Here is a 21,658-nt window from a genome sequence, read left to right as displayed (position 1 = left end):
TGTTAGTGAAAGTGAAGTCGCTCAGTCGTGTCCGACTCTTTGCGACCCCATGGACTGTAGCCTATTAAGCGCCTCTGGCCATGGGCTTTTCCAGGCGAGAGTACTGGAGTGGTTTGCCATTTTCTTCTCCAGGAGATCTTCCCGACCCGGGGATCGAACCCAGGTCTCCTGCATCCCAGGTAAGCAGATGCTTTACCTTCTGAGCCACTAGGAAGCCCGCCTTCCCCAGGCCCGCCTCCTTCAGCCGACAGGATTGGCTCTTCCTCTATTTCCGGCTTCTGGGACCTCCCTCCCCACCCCGCCCCAGGAAGCGGTTTCCGGTGTCATGGCGGCGTGAGGTCCCGGCAGTCGGTGAGGCGGCTGCAGGCCCGTCCCTGCGGAGCCGCTGGTCCGGCGGGCGGGGATGTGACCGCAGGCCCTGCCGGCCTGTCCCGGGCGTCGAGTCAGCTCCGTGTCAGCCCCCTCAGTCCGCACCGATGGCGGGATCCGGCTGCGCGTGGGGCGCGGAGCCGCCGCGGTTTCTGGAAGCCTTCGGACGGCTGTGGCAGGTACAGAGCCGCCTGGGTAGCGGCTCCTCGGCCTCGGTGTATCGGGTGCGTTGCTGCGGCACACCCGGCTCGCCCCCAGGAGCGCTGAAGCAGTTCCTACCGCCAGGAACCACCGGGGCTGCGGCCTCGGCCGCCGAGTATGGTTTCCGCAAAGAGAGGGCGGCGCTGGAACAGTTGCAGGGTCACAGGAACATCGGTAATTGCCGCTGTCTCCCTTCTTGTCTTGCCCAGGTCCCAGTTTTAGCGTGCTGTCTCTTTCAGCCTGGCGTTCCGTCTCCCGTATTTTAGGCTGGAGAAGTGGGGCTCGCCCTGTGCTCATCCCCGGTACAAGGCCGTTTCCCATCCCCCTTTCACTCTGCAGTACGGGGAAGATGGTCTGCTTTGCTCGTAGTAGATGCTCAGTAAATTCTGTTTTGCTTCAGTTTTCACTAGAGAATGTTGCACAGAGAATTGTCTTCTCAAGTGAAAGGAGGTGTATCTTTGGTAAATTGTCATCTCTTGTACGGAAATTTTTGAATCTTTGCACACCAGTGAAAAATGGGAAATATTTCTCGTACTTGCGACGTCAATACTAATAACTCGTATAGGTTGTTCTTGATACATATTTGGTATGGATTTGGGAGAAATGACTCCTAAATTTTACATAGGTGTTCGTATGGAAGTGTGAAAATTATACATGTACACTTTATACTTTTAGCCAGGTAAGACCATGTTTCATCATTCAGATATTTAGAATGTAAGATATATAATGATTACTGGTGATTGATTTACAAAAACAGTTTTCATTCTTATTATACCAACGGAGAGCTTATAATTAGTTATGGCTTTATAAATGTCTTATTTGCTGGCAAACATGATCCATATTTAATTTGAAGAGTGACCTCTTTAATACTGCCATTTAAAGAAGAATGTCTTAATATTAGTGTTGCTTTTTTTTCCCCCTTTTCTTTTTCAAGGGTTGCTAAATGGTGTATATAACCTGGCTATTTAGGAGGGAATTTTTTTGGCTTAAGGACTTGATGAATCTCTACAAGATTGTTAAAATGTCATCTTGAATATCTTAATCTTTTCTTTTAATATTAATAGAGTGCTATTCTGAATCAGGAAAGGATCTTCAGTTTTGATTTTGCATGTTGTGACATTTACATTAAGAGTACTTAGTATTTGGATTTTTCTTCTGATCAGTTTTGCTTGGCACCCAAGTGCATATTCACCCATCACTGAGTGCTTGGGAAACACAGTTTGAATTATTATGTCATATCTAATATCTTTTAGTAGTAATCTGCTGCTGAAGGTCATCTCATTTTGTTAAAATAACCGAGTTGCCCAAAAATCTTACTCGTGGGAAAAATAAATTCCAGTGGCTTGCTCATTAAAGCTATCCTTATCTAGACTACCCCCAATTTTTATCTACTTTAATAGTCACTTATTCTGAGTCTGGCTTTTAAAGTCTTGTAATTAATTTCTTTTTTAGTGACTTTGTATGGAGTCTTCACAATCCACTTCTCTCCAAATGTGCCATCACGCTGTCTGTTGCTTGAACTCCTGGATGTCAGTGTTTCGGAATTGCTTTTATATTCCAGTCACCAGGGTTGTTCCATGTGGATGATACAGCATTGTGCCAGAGATGTTCTAGAGGCCCTTGCTTTTCTTCATCATGAGGGTTATGTCCACGCAGACCTCAAGCCACGTAACATATTGTGGAGTGCCGAGAATGAATGTTTTAAACTCATTGACTTTGGACTTAGCTTCAAAGAAGGCAATCAGGTAAGACATACTTTCTCTCCCCAGCCCCTCAGTGGTCTAAAACAAATATTTTTAAATAACAGAGGTGATTTAGTAGAGACTTAAGAGATATTTGGGGCTTCCCTGATGGCTCAGATGGTAAAGCATCTGCCTGCAATGCAGAAGACCCAGGTTCAATTCCTGGGTCAGGAAGATCCCCTGGAGAAGGGAATGGCTACCCACTTCAGTATTCTTGTCTGGAAAATTCCATGCACAGAGGCTGGCAGGCTACAGTCCATGGGGTTGCAAAAAGGCGGACACGACTGAGCGTCTAACACACATGTTTGAGTCAGATAGGAGAGAGCTAATACAAGAGGGCTCTGAAATTTTTAAAAGTACTTTACATAGAACACTATTTTTCTTTGAGTGTTTGGTGAATTGTTGAATTACTGTTACTGATGTTTTCATGTTGGGACTCTAATGGAAGAACTCACGTGATAGTTCTGGCAAATGGTCCATTCTCCATAGTTCATCTGCTCTTTGCAGAGTTTCCTTATTTTTCAGCAGTGCCTCACAGGCAAGAGAGTATCTAAAGAAATGAGCAGTTGTATGGAAAGTGCAGCTTGCCTTTGAGAACTATCCAGTTAATGAACCAAAGAATTAAGATCGCCAAGGACTAAAAATTCTCCCATTCCGTGTGACATTGGCTTATCACACATTCTGAGAGGTAAATACACTGTAGAGATGGATGGAAGGTGGGCAGTTTTTGATTGGTTATAATACTTACTCATTTTCTTTAGGATGTAAAGTATATTCAGACAGACGGGTATCGGGCTCCGGAAGCAGAACTGCAGAATTGCTTGGCCCAGGCTGGCCTGCAGAGTGATACAGAATGTACCTCAGCTGTTGATCTGTGGAGCCTAGGAATCATTTTACTGGAAATGTTCTCAGGAATGAAATTGAAACATACAGTCAGATCTCAGGAATGGAAGGTAAACTGAACCAGTGTTTTGCTTTCAGGTCCTTAATCCCAGTGTAAGAGTACTCAGTTTATAATGATTTTCGTTGAGGACTCGGATTGCTTTATCTCCTCCATATTCCCCTTACTACCTTTAATGCTACTTACTCCTCAGTCCCATAGCCACAGATGCGCTAGGGAGCATTGCATGCTCACTGTTTTTAGCTGAGGCCTGGTATGTTGTAAGTGCTTGATAAAGTGTTTGAATGAATGCCTTTTCCTGAGGAAGTAAAAGTGGTTTGTTCAGTAAAGTAATTGTATTACATTCTAACATATTACTAATACAGTAGTACTCTGTGAGGATTGTTAGAATGGATATTGGTTATTTACACGTGAAAACCTGGGGGCATGAATATGTAAAACCACTAGCTCAAGGTCATACAACTAGATGTTCTGGACCAAATTCTGCCCCTCGTAGTCAGAAGGCCAGTGTTCTGCCCACGGCTCCACGCTGCTTCCTGTTTGTGCTCTATACGTGAACTGTCCTGAGAAAGTGACTGCTGCTCATAACATTGTTTGCTTGAGAACATGGGTTCTAAGTTCCAACTGACATAGGAATTTACTTTTTGCGTATTTGTGAGTTAAGAATTAACTGCAGTATTTTTTCAAACATATTGAGGCTTGAATGTTGTGATGGTATCAGTCTCTTTTAGACTAGGTGTTTGAAAAGCAATACAGTGTTTAGGAATTAGATTTTGGATATGAAGCAAGTATTTTCTTGAGCATATAATACTTAGTGTGTTGCTGTTATACAGAATTTTATTTCTTAAATCCCTAGTCATCTATATCTGTTGAAACAGTTCTTGGAAGGAATACTTTGTACCTTACTTTTGGCAAAAAAAAAAAAAAAAATGCTGCTATAATATGCTGTAAAACCAGTAGCACTCTTTGTCATTAGTACCTGCACACAGTCCAGTGTACTTTGGGGGTACTTTCTCTAGTGCTTCTACAGATAAACACATCAATTTCCTGCATTAGGTTTGACTCACTTTGAATTCTTTGGACTTTTTCTGTTTAGGACAGGGCCAGTTAGAATTAGATCACATTCAGTGATCTAGTTAATTATTAACTTAGGCATTTAATTTTTTTTCTTTTTTGGTGAAATTTAGAGGCTGATGTGTATTAAAGCAGTCCTCACTATTTGCCCCCTAGATAAAACTATCATTCTGTATTGTATCCCTTTCTGTGGAGGCACAATTACCAAATATGAGCTTAGGCTCTGAAGTTAAATCTCTAGGGTTTATATCTTCCCTTCATCTCTAAGTTACTTATTTAGGTTTACTAAACTGTGCTTTACTTTCAGTAAAATGATGATAAGAGTGTTGAAATGATACCTAATTCTTAGCATAGTGTGTGGCCTGTGGTAAGTATTGCTATTTGGTGATGATGATAAATTAAGTATTTTTACTCATGTACACACTTCCATAGTACTCCTGGAGAAAATGTTATGTTCCACAAGGATTTAAGGTATGAATAATGTGACAGGTGCAGTTTTAAAATTCTGCCATGGTTTCTCCTTGATAGTTTATTTTATTCCATCTGGAAACCAATTGACTCATGATGAGGACACTCTGACTCACCTAGCACACGTTTATTTTCTCAGTTTGCATTAAATTACATTTCTGTGTGGTTGCCTTGGTATTTGTTTCTTTATTCATTCACCTAGTAAATGTTCACACAGTGTTAGATACTGAGAATAGAGAAAAAAATTCCTCTTCTCTAGAAGTTTTATAATAATGTATGTAATCTCCTTCATTAAGATTATAAACTTTCAGAAGAGAGTGTTTTCTGTTGTATTTAACTTACCAAACTGTTCAGTGCTGTGTGCCTAGTACTCAACAAATAAGGACTGAACTGGATAACCAGAGAAGAACTTTTCTGTCTTTTTAGGCAAATAGTTCTGCTATTATTGATCACATATTTGCCAGTAAAGCAGTGGTGAATGCCGCAATTCCAGCCTATCACCTAAGAGACCTTATCAAAAGGTACATTACATGTACTTTAAACTTGCTTTTTTTCCTGAATGGATTTATATTATTTTCTGGCTTGCTTAATCATGTAGAGGTTTTGCTTCCTTAGAATTAAAATCTTTAGATATTCTATACAGACTGGTTTCTAATAAGAAACAAAAGTGTTCTTTTTTTCATGGCCAAGTACCAGGTATTAGGCTGTTACTTACCGCTGTTCAGTGGAAGATAGATGATGAGTCACTGTATGTTGGGCCTTCTGTAACTCTGGCAGTTCTGTAAATGATGGAGAATAGGTGTTTAAAGAATCTTACTAACTAAAGACCAAGTTTACTTTGGAATGCCAAAATAATATTCCATGTAAAGTAATTATATATTATACTTTAAATTATTACCATTGAAAACTTTGGGGACAGATAGAGTGTTTTGCTTTCACCCGTTTCCCTTAGTGGTAACATCTTAAAAATCTGACCATGTCAAGACTAGGAAATTGATATTACAGTCCATGGAACTCAGATCTCACCAGTTTTACGGGCACATATTTGTGTGTATGTGTGTATGTTTTACAAATTACAGTAGTTTTAAGTAGCTGCTAGTAGCTGATTGATCCTAGATATTGCATGTTGCATTTTACATTGAAAAGAGGCATGTAAAATTACATCATAGATTCTAGGATAGAAGTCAAATTATATAATGGATTCTAAAGGAGATCAGCCCTGGGATTTCTTTGGAAGGAATGATGCTAAAGCTGAAACTCCAGTACTTTGGCTACCTCATGGCGAAGAGTTGACTCATTGGAAAAGACTGATGCTGGGAGGGATTGGGGGCAGGAGGAAAAGGGGCCGACAGAGGATGAGATGGCTGGATGGCATCACTGACTCGATGGACGTGAGTCTGGGTGAACTCCGGGAGTTGGTAATGGACGGGGAGGCCTGGCGTGCTGCAATTCATGGGGTCGCAAAGAGTCGGACACGACTGAGTGACTGATCGGAACTGAAGATAGACTTAGAAGTCTAAGTTCTAGCATTGACTTTGTTATTTAGCTTGAGAGTTTTTTTGTTTTTAATGATAACTTTATTCTTTTTCTTTCTGCAGCTAATACTAGATTTGGAAGCTATAAAAAATTGTGATGAGAAATTATAAGCTCATTTTCTAGTATTAGTGCTTTGCTCTATTTCTTTTCAGTATTTTCCTTCGTATTTTGTTGTGTATGCATGCAAATTATTCAGACCTTTTTTTTGTTAGACTAAAACATAAATACTGAAAAAAAATGTATAGCTTAGTGAATACTTAGGAATATTATTGTATCTACCATCTAGGTTGAGAAATAGAACTTTACCAGCTACTCTAGAAGTCCTCTGTGTACTCCATCCCAATTGCAAGCCCCTTCTTCCTAAAAGAACCACTGCCCTGATTTCATGGTTATTACTTCCTTGTTTTTATTATAGTTCTGTTACCTAAGTGTGCATCCCTAAATACTATAGTTTAATGTTGCTCTTCTATTAAGAATCCCTTTTAACTTTCATTTTCTCTAAAAAGTCCCTTTCCATCTCCTGCCCCCCTTTTCCCTTGTTTATTTGTTGAACAGCCTGGATTGCTGACTCAGTATAGTTGTCCACAGTCTGAATTTTACAGATGGTGCTATTGTAGTATAGTTTAACATATTGCCTTATTTTCTTTAAATTGGTAGTTGTATATATGGTACTGTGTTTTTTTAGGTTAGCACATAATGTGGCTATCTCCATTTGATATGCTAATAGCTGTTAATACTCAATGCCTAGATCCATTTGTTAGGAGTTGTAGAACAGTGATGTTCTTAGTCTCCTCGTTTAGTTAACTAAAGATGAAATAAACGCTTGGTTCACTTAATTAGCTTGTTTTCATAATAAATTGATTCCTTATCTTTCAAAGTGGATCATTTCCTTTTTGAAAGGTCAAAATATCATTATTAACTAATGAATCTAAATATATTTGGTATAGTTCAATCCATTGCAGTTCTTATCCTAATTGAAGCTGAAATTATCTCATCTTTGATGAATTTGAGGCTCTGCAAGTCAGCTTTGGCATACCTTACTACCTTTAATAGCTTCATCACTATCTGGCATGAGAAGATGTTTCCAGTTCAAAGTGTACATTTCCTGCTCCAGACCTGGAAGTAGCCATTTCTCCAAGAAGCCTGGTTTCCTTTAGTAGGAAGTAGTATTTCCCACAGTCTGGGATGTGAGGCGATCTGGTTGTGACATCTGTCCTCCTGTGCAGCTAAACTGGCTGCCTGGGCAGGTGTCTCCTCCCTCCCGCATAGCTCCATGTGCGGGCCTCCCAAAGGTGTGTGCTCGGTCGAAGTGGATGACCATCCCCGATAAAGGAGAACTGGTCCTTTGGTCAAGGGTATATGAATAGCTGCGCTCTCTGCTACGGAGAAGGCAGTGGCACCCCACTCCAGTACTCTTGCCTGGAAAATCCCATGGACGGAGGAGCCTGGTAGGCTGCAGTCCATAGGGTCACTAAGAGTCGGACATGACTGAGAGACTTCACTTTCGTGCATTGGAGAAGGAAATGGCAACCCATTCCAATGTTCTTGCCTGGAGAATCCCAGGGACGGCGGAGCCTGGTGGGCTGCCGTCTATGGGGTCACACAGAGTCGGACACGACTGAAGCGATTTAGCAGCAGCAGCAGCTCTCTGCTAGAACCTCCAAGTAAAAGGCACTCAATCGTGTCTGAGTCTTTGTGACCCCATGGACTATACAGTCCATGGAGTTCTCCAGGCCAGAATACTGGAGTGGGTAGCCGTTCCCTTCTCCAGGGGATCTTCCCAACCCAGGGATCGAACTCAGGTCTCCCACATTGCAGGTGGATTCTTTACCAGCTGAGCCACCAGGGAAGCCCAAACAAGCTCTCAAAACCACAGTCTGGGTATTAAGAATACTCATTGCTGTTGGGGTGATCATTGATTCTAGGCCTGTTAAGTGGGTGGAGTTCATACTGATATTTCTCATTTAAATTCAATACCACAATGTTTTTACTTCTTCTGTTTTATATCTCTTTTCTTTTATGTCAAGAATTCTGGTTCTTAAGGACAAAGAGAATGTCAGATTAGAATATTTCATTATTACTCATTTGCTTTATTCCACATTACACTGAAACAGTCTCAATAATAGTGCTTTAGTAAGATTACTGAAAACAGTTGCTTTTGCATATGCTCTTCCTATTCTCCCATTTGAAAGATAGTTATAACCGTGTTGTCAGATTATATGGCTATTACATGCTATGCACTGTTTATTTTTCAAACACTCTCATTTAGTCAGATTTGTGTGTAACTAGACATTTAATGTTCATCACTGGTCCTTGTATTCTAATCATTTTAGTGTACTGAAGCTTGTTCTTTTGATTATAGGATTAATATTCTCTTGAGTTCTTGCTTGTTAATAATAGTTAAACTGTGTTATTACACTTGAAAGTCTGTTTATCTGAGTATAAAAATCCTTGGCAGACTTTCTTCTTGAGCATTTTAAACATATTACAGTTGGTCCTTCAACAGCATGGGTTTGAACGACAGGAGTCCATTTATACACAGATTTTGTTACTACATAATGGGCAGGTGGTTGACTCTTTGGTGCAGAACTGTGGATACAGAGAAACTGTGGATATGGAGGGCCAGATGTAAGTTAAATGGATTTTCAGCTGGGGAGAGGGTGTACTCCTAACCTGAAGTTGTTCAGGGGTCAACTGTGGTCCATTTTCTTCTAGCAAATAGTGTTGCTGTTGAAGGCAGAGTGCTGATGACACTTTGTTTTTAAGTAATTTGGTCTTTAGGTCTAAATGCTGTCAGGATTTCATGTTTTTGTTAAAAGTCTAGTGATTTTACCAGAATAATAGATTTTGATTGCTCTGGGTCTGAATTCTTAAATAAGTAGTTTTAGATCTTTTTGTTTGTTGTATGAAAGTATTCTTAAGTTAAAATTCTTAGTGTTTGTTCCATTACTTTGCTTTTTTTTTCCCTTCACTCCCATTCTATATGCATTATTAATAGATTTTCTCTGACTATTCAGTATTATCACTCTCTTGAATAGTTTTTTATTTATTTTATTATTTCTTTTTGATCGAACAATTTTTTCTCCTTTTTGCCTTCTGTTTATCTTTAGGACATCATCTTTTGTTTTTATTCATCCTCATGTGACTTCTAGCTTAAGCTTAGTTTATGAAATGATTCCTTTTATTCCTGATTTTTTCCTGAGTTTTGTTACCTGATTTTTGATATTTTCTAGTTTTGATTTGTTACTCTCTAACACCTTGTATCTTTGTGAACAGTGCCTTGGCCTCATTTTCAAATGGTTGGCCATAGTGCTCCTGGGTGTTGTGGTCATCCTAGTTTTGATTTATGTTACTCTCTAACACCTTGTATCTTTGTAAACAAGGCCTTGGCCTCATTTTCAAATGGTTGGCTGTAGGCTCCTGGGTATTGTGGTCATGCCTTTCACACCTTTCTTGTGTGCATTTGTTGTCTGAGGGCAGGTTATTTTGCAGTCCTCTTTCCTGGTCTAGTAACTTTGGTATAATACTTTGTATGTGGCTCATTTTTATGTGAACTTCATTTTCCTAAACATAGGAAGGTGTAGCTTTTCTAACTATACATAGCTCCCTCTTCTGTTGTTTTGTGTAGTGGTTTTTTTTTTTTTTTTCCTTGAGATCCTCTTGGCTCTTCCCTTTCCCTGCTTTTTCCTGATGTCTTTGTCTCTTTCTCTCTCAATTTTCATTTACCCCATCAATATGGGTTCTCATCCCAAGATTTCTTTTTTCTGTGGGACTCTGCCTTAGAAGGGAGCTTCAGCTGATTGGTTTTGAGAGATTCTAGTGTCTAGATTACTTCAGCCCCCTCAAATCTTACTGAGGACCCCTTCTATTCTTTTGAAATGTATAACCCCTGGTTTAGTTTAAACAGCTTTTCTCAAATTGGTTTTTTGTGCTTCCCAGTGAATACCTGTTTTGGGGGATTATTTTTTTCTCTGGGTCATCAGATTAACTGTGGTTTCTCTCTGCTTCCATCTACACAGATGCCCATATGGTGCAAGTCTTACTGCTACTGATGGTTTCTCCTTAGCCACTCGGATTTTTTTGTCTAGTGGGGTTACTTACTTTTGTTAGAGATGTTGTCCATAGATTTTTTTTATTTTGCTATCAAGTTGCTTTATTATTAGGAGGCTTTAACAAGACAAAAGTCATCTCACCTCTGTTTTTTTTTTAATTCAATTACCATAAATCTATGTCTAGCTTTTTTTCAGTTAGTGTTACAAAATGTGGATCATTTTCCTATGTTGTGTTTATTAATCAAAAACATTTTAAATTAAAATATAGTATTATGTCTTAGGTGTATATAATAATTTATTAAACTGTTTACTCATAGATGGCATTAATATTTTTTGTAGTTGAATGATTCAGAAAGTCATGCTAATATAATTGATGTTGTGGTGAATATTTAGATGTTTTTATTTTCTTTATTGGTTATACTTTCAAAAGATTTGATGTAAAGATACATATTTTTGTGTTTTAGCATGCTTCATGATGATCCAAGCAGAAGAATTCCTGCTGAAATGGCATTGTGCAGCCCATTCTTTAGCATTCCTTTTGGTAAGTTGTACACATCTTTATTTTTTCTTTGTTATTTTATAATCAAATAAGATATCAGAACTAATTTATATTCCCAAGCTCCTTTCCCTAATTTTCATCAGTTTATTCAAAGGAGTTTGCATTTAACCATGTTGTAATGAATTTAACAGCCCCTCACATTGAAGATTTGGTGATGCTTCCTACGCCAGTGCTCAGACTGCTGAATGTGCTGGACGATGATTATCTTGAGAAGGAAGAAGAATATGAAGGTCAGGGCTTCCTGAATTGTACTGTAATGTGTCTTTCCTGTGTAGAATAGACATACCATCTCATAGCATTCTCGTATTTATAGGTATATAATAGACGTGTTTGTTATGTTTAAGAATTTGGACTTTAATCCCAGAGATAGTAACACTGGAATATAAATTACACAAAAGAACTTTGTATCAGGGGTAGAATAGTTCCTGGCTTCTGGTAAGTATTCAATAAATATTTGTCCATTGTAAAATGCAATAAAGAGCTGTTAAAATTTAAACTAGGTGAGTATTATAGTCAAACTTGGGTTTAATCAGAACATTCTGGAAGCAGAGTGGTGAATGGACTAAAAAGCAGGACCAAACTTAGAAATATCAAATGTGTGCATGTTAAGTCGCTTCAGTCTGACTCTTTGCAACTCTATGGACTGCAGCCCTCCAGGCTCCTCTGTTCATGGGATTCTCCAGGCAAGAATACTGGAGTGGGTTGCCATTTCCTCTTCCAGGGGATCTTCCTGACCCAGGGATTGAAGCCCAGGTCTCCTAGGTCTTCTGTGTCTCCTGCATTGGCAGGTTCGTTCTTACCACTCCCCCCACTTGGGAAGTTCAGAAATATCAGCTGCTTAGTACTGAGCATTTTCTTTGTGGGAAATTAAACCGTTACTGATGGAGCTAGTTTTACCACACTGTTTCTTACAAGAGTAAGTCATTTTATGTCCCTCAGCTTTATATAGTTACCTAACAAATGAAACAAACCTAATTTCTTTGAATCTGTGACAGATATAGGAATCTCCAGTCTATACTTTTTAGGATGCCTTTTTATCTGAAAGAATAGTCTTACCCTCTTTATTGTTTTGGAATTCCCAGGTGGCTCAGTTGTAAAGAATCCGCCTGCAGTGTAGGAGTGAAGTGAAAGTCACTCAGTCATGTCTGACTCTTTGTGACCCCATGGACTATACAGTCCATGGAATTCTCCAGGTCGGAATACTGGAGTGAGTGATATGAAGTGAAGTCACTCAGTCGTGTCTGACTCTTTGTGACCCCATGGACTGTAGCCTACCAGGCTCCTCCATCCATGGGATTTTCCAGGCAAGAATACTGGAGTGGGTAGCCTTTCCCTTCTCCAGGGGATCTTCCCACCCCAGGGATTAAGCCCAGGTCTCCCGCATTGCAGGCAGATTCTTTACCAGCTGAGCCACAAGGGAAACCCCAAAAGGGGTCACTATGGCTGCATGGGCCAGGAAATGAACCTGGGCCTCCCTCATGGCAGGCGAGAATTCTACCACTGAACCACCCATGCGCAATTCAGGAAATGTGGGTTCAGTTCTACGCTGGGAAGATTCCCTGGAGAAGGAAATGGCAACCCACTCCAGTATTCTTGCCTGGGAAGTCCCATGGACAGAGGAGCCTGGCGGGCTGCAGTCCATGGGGTTGCGAAAGAGTTGGATACAGGACTTCCCTGGTGGCTCAGATGGTAAAGCGTCTGTCTACAATGCGGGAGACCTGGGTTCGATCCCTGGGTCGGGAAGATTCCCTGGAGAAGGAAACGGCAACCCACTCCAGTACTCTTGCTTAGAAAATCCCACGGAGGGAGGAGCTTGGTGCAGGCTACTGTCCATGGGGTCCCAAAGAGTTGGGCATGACTGAGCGACTTCCCTTCTAGCAATTAAACAACAGCATTTTCTATATGGTACAGTAGTTCTAAATAATCTCTTGACATCTATTTCAAATTATTACTTAAGCCTTTTAAGTGTCTACCTACTGTATTTAATTGTCTCCTCCTAATAATTTTGATTGCTATAAAATTCAAGCGTGAACTTTCTTGAGTAAACCTTAGGGTAGTCTGTATCTGTTCTTTCCTGTGTATCTTGCTGTGTAACACCATTTTTTCTACTTCTAAATACATTAAGCATTTAAATGCTGAAATGTTAAACATTTAATGGCATTTAAACATTTAAATGCATAAATGCTATTAAGTCTTACTGTTTAAGAGTCTTACATGAACTAAAGGGCAACAGACTTTTTAGTAGCATTAAACACCTTTGTCAGTTCTGATTAGCAAGGTCACCTTCAGATTACACTAGTTTTAGGTAAGCTTGCCTTGCTCGAAATCATGTGTGAGGACAGCTGTCTTGTAATATTGATGGCAGTGGGGAAGAATTTAGATTCGAACCTTCCACTGAGACCAAAATGAATTGCAAGTTTTGTATATGTTAGAGTATTAAAACAAGGAAGTAGGGAGAGTGTAAGGAGGGAAGGAAAAAGGGCAGGCAGGCAGGAGAGAGTAAAGGAAAAAAATTTAGCTAAAAAATCATAGGAGATTAAAATATATACATTCTTGGAGTTGAGAAGGCACAGTGTGCACCAGTGTGCACATAATTGAAAATAATGATTCAGCAAATTTTACCGTGACGTGAACCACCATAGACAAAATATTTACAGTTCTTACTACAGAAAGAACCCCTTTAAGGCAAGCCAATAGATAGTGGGTAAAGGATACAAACAATTTATATGAAAGAATGTACAATATATCTCACACATATTTCATTCTCATTTGTTGAAATGTTAATACTATACTCTGATATTTTACAGTGAAGATGTGGGTAAGGTATAGGAAAACATTCTCATATGTCACTGGAGAGAGTTTAAGTTGGTGAACCTATATGAAAAGTAAATTGGTAACTCCAGCAGTTACAAATTCATATTAATCTTGACCTAGCAGTTCCATTTCCAAAAAGTTAATTTAGAAGTACACAAGTGAAATGAGATGTATATACAGGTTTGTCTATTACAGTATTATTTATAATGGCAAGCAGTTTTGGGATAGTTTAATTATTCATCAGTAAGACACATTAGAGAATTTATCAATCTTTTATAGAATGAAATATTAAATCAGCATAAAAGTAAATGAGAAAATTTTGTGTAATGATATTGAAAGATCTAAAAATGTACTTTTAAAAAAGATTGGAACTTTTTATTCAAAGCATATATGATTATATTTGCTTGTATAAACTTATAAAGTTCATGGAAGGTTACAGAAGAAACTGATAATGCTTATTGTCTTCAGGGAGGGGAACAGAATGACATTTTGGAAAGTTGCAAGAAGACTTTTCTTTTGGATTTCAAATTATTTGAATGTATTAACCAAAACATTTAAAATATTTAAAAAAATTATTAAATGCGTTACATTTATATTATTCTTAACTTAAGCATAATTTTAAAAGTTACAGAAAATGATTTCATTACCTAGTTATGGATTCTTGAATTTAAAATCTGAAAATAATGAATGCTCACAAATTACATCAAAGTGATTACTTCCTTATTTATTAATAACCAGATGTTGTAGAAGATGTAAAAGAAGAATGCCAAAAATATGGACCAGTGGTGTCTCTGCTTGTTCCAAAAGAAAATCCTGGCAGAGGACAAGTGAGTGAATATTTTTCATAATTTGAAAAGGATTCAGTGGTTATTTAAAATCCTGTACAAAATGTTTTGATTTTAAAGAAAGATACACACAAAATGTTGCTAGGAATTATGAATTTGCATTATCACGGTTTTTACTTTTTTGTACTTCTTTCTTTTTCCAAAAGTTCTATAATATGCATGTACTTTTTATCACGTAAAAAAAATTTTTTTTAAGTGTTAATCTACTTTTTAAGCCATTGAATACAGCCAGATGATTCATATGCTAATTTAGGTCAGGGTCAGCTACAGAAATATTTGGCCCAGTTTTTTCTAATTAAGTACAGTAGGAAAACCATTTAGGTTAGGTTCTGATTGTAATAGAATTATCCGTGATAATTTAAACAAGGAAAATATACTGGACTGAGAATCCTGAAAGCTGAGTTCAAGTTTCAACTTGGCTTGTTTTGTGAGGAACCTTAGTTTTTTCATCTATAGAATCTATAGGCTAAAAGTATGATCAGGGTTTCTGAAGAAAACTCTGTGATCCTAAATTAAGTCTTTCTTTTATCTGTAGGTTCTTTTTTCCCCCAGAAAATAGAATATTGTTTTATTCTGTTTTTTCATCTTAACATCACTGGCATTTGAGCCGGGTAGTCCTTTGTTTGGGGAGCTATCATGTACATTATAGGATGTGTAACGTCATCTTTGGCCTCTGCTCACTGGATTAGCCTCTTTCCACCATCCTTCTCAGCTGTGACACCAGAAATGCCTCTAGACAGTGCCAAATGTCCCCTGGTGCAATCACCTCTGGTTGTGGATTTTGTCTTTCATGGTTAAATATTAGGAAAATTCTTGGCAACTGAAAAGAAGTGAAAGAAATGTCACTCTCGTCTTAGTGAAAAGTTATTATTGCCAGTCTAGTGATAACAGCATTTACCTCATTCAGTGTCTGGAGCATACTAATAACTGCATCCTTGCCATTTGTTTATTCAACCGGTATTTATTGAGCATAACAGGTAGGATACAACAGTGAACGAAGCAGACCAAAGAATGTATAGTGATAAGTGCTGCGGAGAAAAAGAGATTGGACAAGAGATATAAAGAGTGCTGTGGAGGGGTGGATGGCAGTTTTAAATAAGCAGGTGAGGAAGAACATAATGGATTACACTTGAGTCAAAATTTGAAGGCGGTAAGGAAGAGAATTCTAGCAAAAAGAACAGCAAATTTCAAGGCCCTGAGTATTCCTGGTAGGTTTGAGGAGAACAGTGTGGCTATGCAAAATGAGAAGAATGGAGAATAATGGGAGATTAGAATGGGAGATTAGATCAAGGAAGTATGGGAGTATAGGATAGATCAAGGAATGAGAAGGAAAGGTATTGGAAGGTTTTGAATTAAGAATGAACATGATCTGACTCAATCTGAGTGGCAAAATAGAGAAATAGGAAAAGTCTGTTTAGGGAGAAAGTGTCCATCTTGTAGCCTACTAGGCTCCTCCATCCATGGAATTTCCCAGGCAAGAATACTGGAGTGGGTTGCCATTTCCTTCTCCAGGAGATCTTGCCGACCCACAGATTGAACCCAGGTCATGAGAAAAACAAGTTTGACCAGAAAGAGTAACAGCAACGTGGTGCAGCTGAAGCGTGCCGGCCTGTAACCGAAGGTTGATGGACCGAAACCATCCTCTGCTGTCAGTGTAGCTTTGGGCTTCCCCGGTGGCTCAGCTGGTAAAGAATCCGCCTGCAGTGCAGGGGACCTGGGTTCCATCCCTCGGTTGGTAGGATCCCCTGGAGAAGAGAATGACTACCCACTCCAGTATTCTGGACTGGAGAATTCACCCCTACACATTCCATGGGGTCGCAAAGAGTTCAGCATGGCTGAGCAACTTTCACTTTCATGAGCAAAAAGACACTGGCTTTATCAGTGCCGAAGAATTGATGCTTTTGAACTGTGGTGTTGGAGAAGACTCTTGAGAGTCTGTTGGACTGCAAGGAGATCCAACCAGTCCATCCTAAAGGAAATCAGTCCTGAATATTCCTTGTAAGGACTGGTGCTGAAAGTGCAACTCCCAATATTTTGGCCACCTGATGTGAAGAACTGGCAGGAGGAGAAGGGGATGACAGAGGATGAGATGGTTGGATGGCCTCATTGACTTGATTGACATGAGTTTGAGTGAGCTCAGGGAGGTGGTGATGGACAGGGAGGCCTGGCAAGCTGCAGTCAATGGGGTCACAGAGTTGGACACGACTGAGTGAAAGAAATAAGCTTATCAACAAAAGAAATAAGCTGCTAAGTGGAGAGTGAATACAACTTTTGATAAATTCTTAAAATCACAGGTTTAACTTCTTTCATTTATTGAAGATGTTGCCTAGTTGGTAAAGTCAGCATGAATTTTTCAGTTCAAACGTTTATTTTTTAAGGAATATTCAAAAAATACTGGAAAATAGATTATGGGATGCTTCTTATAATTATAAACAGTAGTCAAGATTACAGTCATAGAACTCTGATGTAATTAATTACATAATAAGTTATACAATGTGTTTCCTCTTTATTTAGTTTACAGTGATATAATGTGTAAAACTGTAGGTTATCTATGAAGCAAGGAGTAAGATAGGAAGCATTGTATTTCTTCTATAAGTGCATGTCTCCTCATTTATTGAACTTTGGTCAGTAGATTTTGGAGTAATTACTAATCAATTTAAAAAATCAGAAAGAGCTTCATATTCTCATTGGACATCATCTAATCTTCCTTTTATATTTAATGAAGAAGTATTTATTGCTAGAAACTATAGCTAAACACATTGGTTTTTGGAAGAAAAGGAGATATAAAATATCAACGATACCGAAGATGAGTAAAATGAGCATCAAATTTTAGCGCTGGATGGTCTCAAACTTTGTCTTTAAGAGTAATGCATAGCTTAAAATGTCATAGAATGGAAGAGGCAGAGTCAGTTCTACATGTCCATTTTACAATATTAATGAATTCAGAAAATCCCATTGTAGGCCAAAATATCCTAGGTCTAATTGTCACGCTTCATCCTTAAGAGAAATATTTGCGTGACCAGTCATAGGCAAGGCATGAAACTTTGTTTACCAATGCAGGCAGAGTCCATTAAAATAGAAAAAGTATTGGATTTAAAGTTGTTTCTTTTTATATCCTGGAAATTTTTATGCCATTTGGAAATACTTTGATTTTTCAGCTAGGAAAAGGGCTCCTAAGAGAGGGGGAATGAAAAGGGATAACCTGCCTGAACTTACAGGTAGGTCCAATTTTAGGAAAAGGTACAGATGAAAGTTAAGAATCTGGAGATTGATGTCTGTCTGCTTGCCTCCACTTTGAAAGTCTCTGAGTGTCCTGGGATGCTCGCACCTCAGTTTGAAGAACATTGATGTAACAAAGGAGGCATCCAACTGATGTGGGAGAGGCAGTTCTTTTCCTGGTTCACATACTTACACAGTAACTGAGGAACAGTCATTTCACTTGCTTGTAACTTTCGCTTTAGATTGTCAAAATAATTTAAATTAGACTAATAAAGTTAGGTATTTCAGCTACCTAGGAAGGGAAATTACCTACTTTTAAATTTCTTCCTTCCTTAGTTACAACACACACACGCGCACGCACGCTCACACACACACACACACACACACAACGAAGTCTCCGCACTGTTCTGAAACAGTTTTGATGAAAAGGAAGTTACTTTGTTTTCTCTATTCTCTTACAGGTCTTTGTTGAGTATGCCAATGCTGGTGATTCCAAAGCTGCTCAGAAATTACTGACTGGAAGGATGTTTGATGGAAAGTTTGTTGTGGCTACATTTTACCCACTGAGTGCCTACAAGAGGGGATATCTGTATCAAACTTTGCTTTAATCAGTAACCTGAGGACTGTTTTCTGTTTCTCCTCTTCCATCTCCTGGGTTATTCTACATCTGAATGCAGGAGTACCCCTCCCCCCCTTACCATTTTAAGGGAATACTTTGTATATTTATTCAGTCCTGCTAATGTGCAGCCATTGCTCAGCAGTGACTGCATTGCAGACACTGGGCACTGCGTAGGACAAGCCCTCTTAGCTATACATTGAGAGCTTGTAGAGCATCCATGTGGGCATCTTTTACTTGTGCAGTAGGGCAAGTGCTGCTCTTCAGTATGTAACTTAAAAAGATATTAACTATTTCATGTGATCACGAAGCAGGGATGAATACTATCCTGTCATAGGAATATTAACAAATTTGTTAGCGTTGGTGACATCACTTACAGATTATTCCTTTATGTTGTTAGATGGTTCTTCCTTATTGATATCTGTAGTTGGCACTGGATGCTCTCAGTAATTTAAAGTAATTGTCAAGCAGCAGTTCCCTACTGTGTTCTTAACACTGAGTTATGATTTTTTTTAAAGGAGTACTGTAGTACTGAATATTCCTTTAAAGAAACTGCGGTGAGCCTATCTATATATTTTTTTCTAATTAAGGCTTTTAACATAGAAAGCTGATGCTTGATCTTGCACAATTTTTATGTCTAGTACGTATGCTCGAGTGAGTGTGCAGGTATGAAAGGTTAGAGAATATTTGAGTAGCATTCTTTATAGTGTGAATCTTGTGGGTTAATACAGTCTGTGCCCATCTCTTCCCTACCTGTTTAATGTCTATAATATTTAGGATACAGGTTTTTTGGGAGTTGGTGTGTCTGAAAGAATGAAATGAGAAAATAGTCCATTCCTGAGAGGCCCAGAACATACAAGTCTAGACCGGATTACATTGACACTCTCTTAAAGTGAGAAAACTCTGGTAAGAGTTTTGGTACACATAGATTGCCCCATCTTTCAGGGTCTGATTTCGACCCTGCATTAGCTCATCTGTTTTGTACTGACTCTTCTAGGATCATTGTAAGATTTCTCAAGATACAGTTCTGCCTACTATGATGGAAAATTTATGTTGGTTAAAAAGAAAGAATTAGTTGTTCAGTGTAAGGGAAAAGAAAAAAAAACAGGTGAGTGCATAATCAAGGATTCTTTATTTCTTCCTTTTTCTCTCATCTCCCTCCCATACCTTCTTTTCCTCTTCCCTCATTCTTTACCTCTCTCCTTAGCTGAAGAGAAGTTAGAGGAAAGCATCCTAGCTGGTCAGGCGGTCTGACTTTCGATTGCAAGGAAGTTAAGAAAGGTGTAGCTATAATAAGGTGGAAGTAGAAAGAATGAAAAACTCATGAAGAATTCTTTAAAAAATTCATAGCAATCTAATGTGACCCCAGATGGAGGCTACTAGTATTCATGAGTTCATGGGCACAGCTTGATTACAGGGTTTTAGGAATCATAATTATGGATTCCTCTCACTTTACAGTAGATTGTCTTCAGAGGTTTAATCTTAGGAAATCTTTATAAAGCACTGATTATACAAAACAGTTATATACAGGTTATGAATTTTTTGTTTTCTTAACTAAATGAAAAATTTATTTATTTATTTATTTTCCTAAGGAAAACACTTTTATATCTTTCCCTGCTGGAAGGCTCCTCATATAGTTTTTCCCTGTGGGTGCCATGCAGGTTATTGAGAGCCCAATTAAGAATTTATGTCTTAGAGGATGAATTATTTTACCCTATTCACACAGTTACTATTTGATATTTTAGTTAATCATAGTTACCTAATTCTTCAGAACTCTCTTTAATATTTATTATGAAGCCAAATTTGGTATAAGGATAAATAATGAATTGCCAAAAGACCTTGTGGCCTGGTGCCCAAGGGAAGATTGTATAAGTAACTTCTAATATGTGCCCTTAGGAGGAAGAGCTACTCTTTTTCATTTTGGCCCTTGCAGAGGTTTATTAGCTGGTTTGGTTTCAGGTGAAAATTCGAGAGAGTATTATGGAGACCTAAGCTTTCCTAAAACATAAATGTTTGTATGGGTAGCAGCTTCTGTGTTGATTAAAAACACCAGGTCCTTCTGTACATACTGATGAACACAGTGCAAATGAGTTCTTTTTAAGGGCAAGTATTTTAGGTTAGCACATAGACCTTTCTCATTTCCCTTCCCCACCACCACCAAAAATAAAAGTCCTTACAAATAAACTGCAGGTAGGCTTCTGAGCTTCATGATGCAGTGTGCTGCTAACATCTCGATGCTGAATTTCACAGCATTCTTTGATCGTCTTATTGTTGATGTATTCATCATGAGTATATGTAGTGTTTAACACTGTAGAATTTTATTACAGAAGATGCTAACTAGATTTTAAGTGTGCTGAGGGAATAACTGATGAGCCTAAGTAATCATGCATTGAATTAAATGTTTTATATTTAAGCCACAAAATTGAAAAAAGATGCCTCCTTTGATTTAAATTATTTTATAGCTCTTAGCCCATTACTACCAAAGATGACATTTGCAGATTTTTCTCCCTCTTCTAATATTATAAGAAGTTTAATCTTGCTAACTTTTTAAAACCTGAACCAAATATTAAAAGATGCAGTTTTCATCATCCTTTAGGATGAAATATATACACAGAGATTTTGATTTCTTGAAGTTTTAAAAACAAATTTTCTTTTGGAGAGGTAGGGTAAACATACGAAGGTTCGTGTTCACTTAACCCCTACCAGTTTGGGAAAATTTTATCTCAGGTAATTTTTCTTTCCCTAAATTTATATCTGTGCTTCCTTCCCTCTTGCCTTCAAGTTTCTTCTTTATTGTCCCATGATGTTGTCCTGGTACATTTTTGTCCCAGAAAAGGCATGTAAATTGATTGTTCCATAGGAAATCTTTGGTTCTTTGGAAACATATTTGGAGGAGATAGCTAGCTGGCCACGTAACGCTGTATTTAGAGAAGAATAAATGGGGTTGGATGCCTCAGTAAAAGATAGCACTAGCTAAAAGAAACTATTTGCTGCATTTTAAAGGCATAATAACGAAATGAGCCTCTTGCAATAAGAGATTGATTGCATTTATTATTACTGTATGTCTTCCCTGTTTTGTGGCCATCAGTATAGCACATCTCTAGAAAAAAAAATTCTCTGCTATGCCTCGAGCCATTGCTATGGCTGCTTTTAGAGCAAAACCATAGATACAGTTTTTCTCATCCTTCTCCCTGTTTTCATTGAAACAGGTATTGCCTTCTCTTTAAAGGTACTCTGGCTGCTAAATAAAAGAGTGCTGAGC

At 38.5% G+C, this 21,658-nt stretch overlaps 1 protein-coding gene and 2 non-coding genes across 3 annotated transcripts; 2 read left to right on the top strand and 1 right to left on the bottom strand.

Annotated features, from left to right (window-relative positions):
• The first annotated feature begins 476 nt into the window (after window positions 1-476).
• On the top strand, window positions 477-18,560 carry UHMK1 (U2AF homology motif kinase 1). The gene is made up of 8 exons (XM_052637770.1): window positions 477-744; window positions 2,023-2,315; window positions 3,074-3,265; window positions 5,182-5,276; window positions 10,808-10,884; window positions 11,034-11,132; window positions 14,455-14,543; window positions 18,242-18,560. Exons 1-8 carry the CDS (start codon window positions 477-479, stop codon window positions 18,386-18,388), a joined length of 1,260 nt encoding a protein of 419 aa, XP_052493730.1. The 3' UTR covers window positions 18,389-18,560.
• On the top strand, window positions 2,415-2,487 carry TRNAC-GCA (transfer RNA cysteine (anticodon GCA)). The gene has a single exon. It is a non-coding gene; the product is annotated as a tRNA-Cys (tRNA).
• TRNAG-GCC (transfer RNA glycine (anticodon GCC)) lies at window positions 12,347-12,417 on the bottom strand. Its single transcript has one exon. It is a non-coding gene; the product is annotated as a tRNA-Gly (tRNA).
• Window positions 18,561-21,658: the final 3,098 nt, after the last annotated feature.

This window comes from Budorcas taxicolor, chromosome 3 (assembly GCF_023091745.1).
Source record: "Budorcas taxicolor isolate Tak-1 chromosome 3, Takin1.1, whole genome shotgun sequence".
Classification (NCBI taxonomy): domain Eukaryota; kingdom Metazoa; phylum Chordata; class Mammalia; order Artiodactyla; family Bovidae; genus Budorcas; species Budorcas taxicolor.
This window is presented reverse-complemented; position numbering and strand designations above follow the sequence as displayed.

Bases quoted from the DNA above. Each gene is read 5' to 3' on its own strand.
- UHMK1 (XM_052637770.1), top strand. From the start codon at position 477: ATGGCGGGATCCGGCTGCGCGTGGGGCGCGGAGCCGCCGCGGTTTCTG. The intron at 10,885-11,033 runs GTAAGTTGTACA...TGAATTTAACAG, and splicing joins ATTCTTTAGCATTCCTTTTG to CCCCTCACATTGAAGATTTG. The intron at 14,544-18,241 runs GTGAGTGAATAT...ATTCTCTTACAG, and splicing joins AAAATCCTGGCAGAGGACAA to GTCTTTGTTGAGTATGCCAA.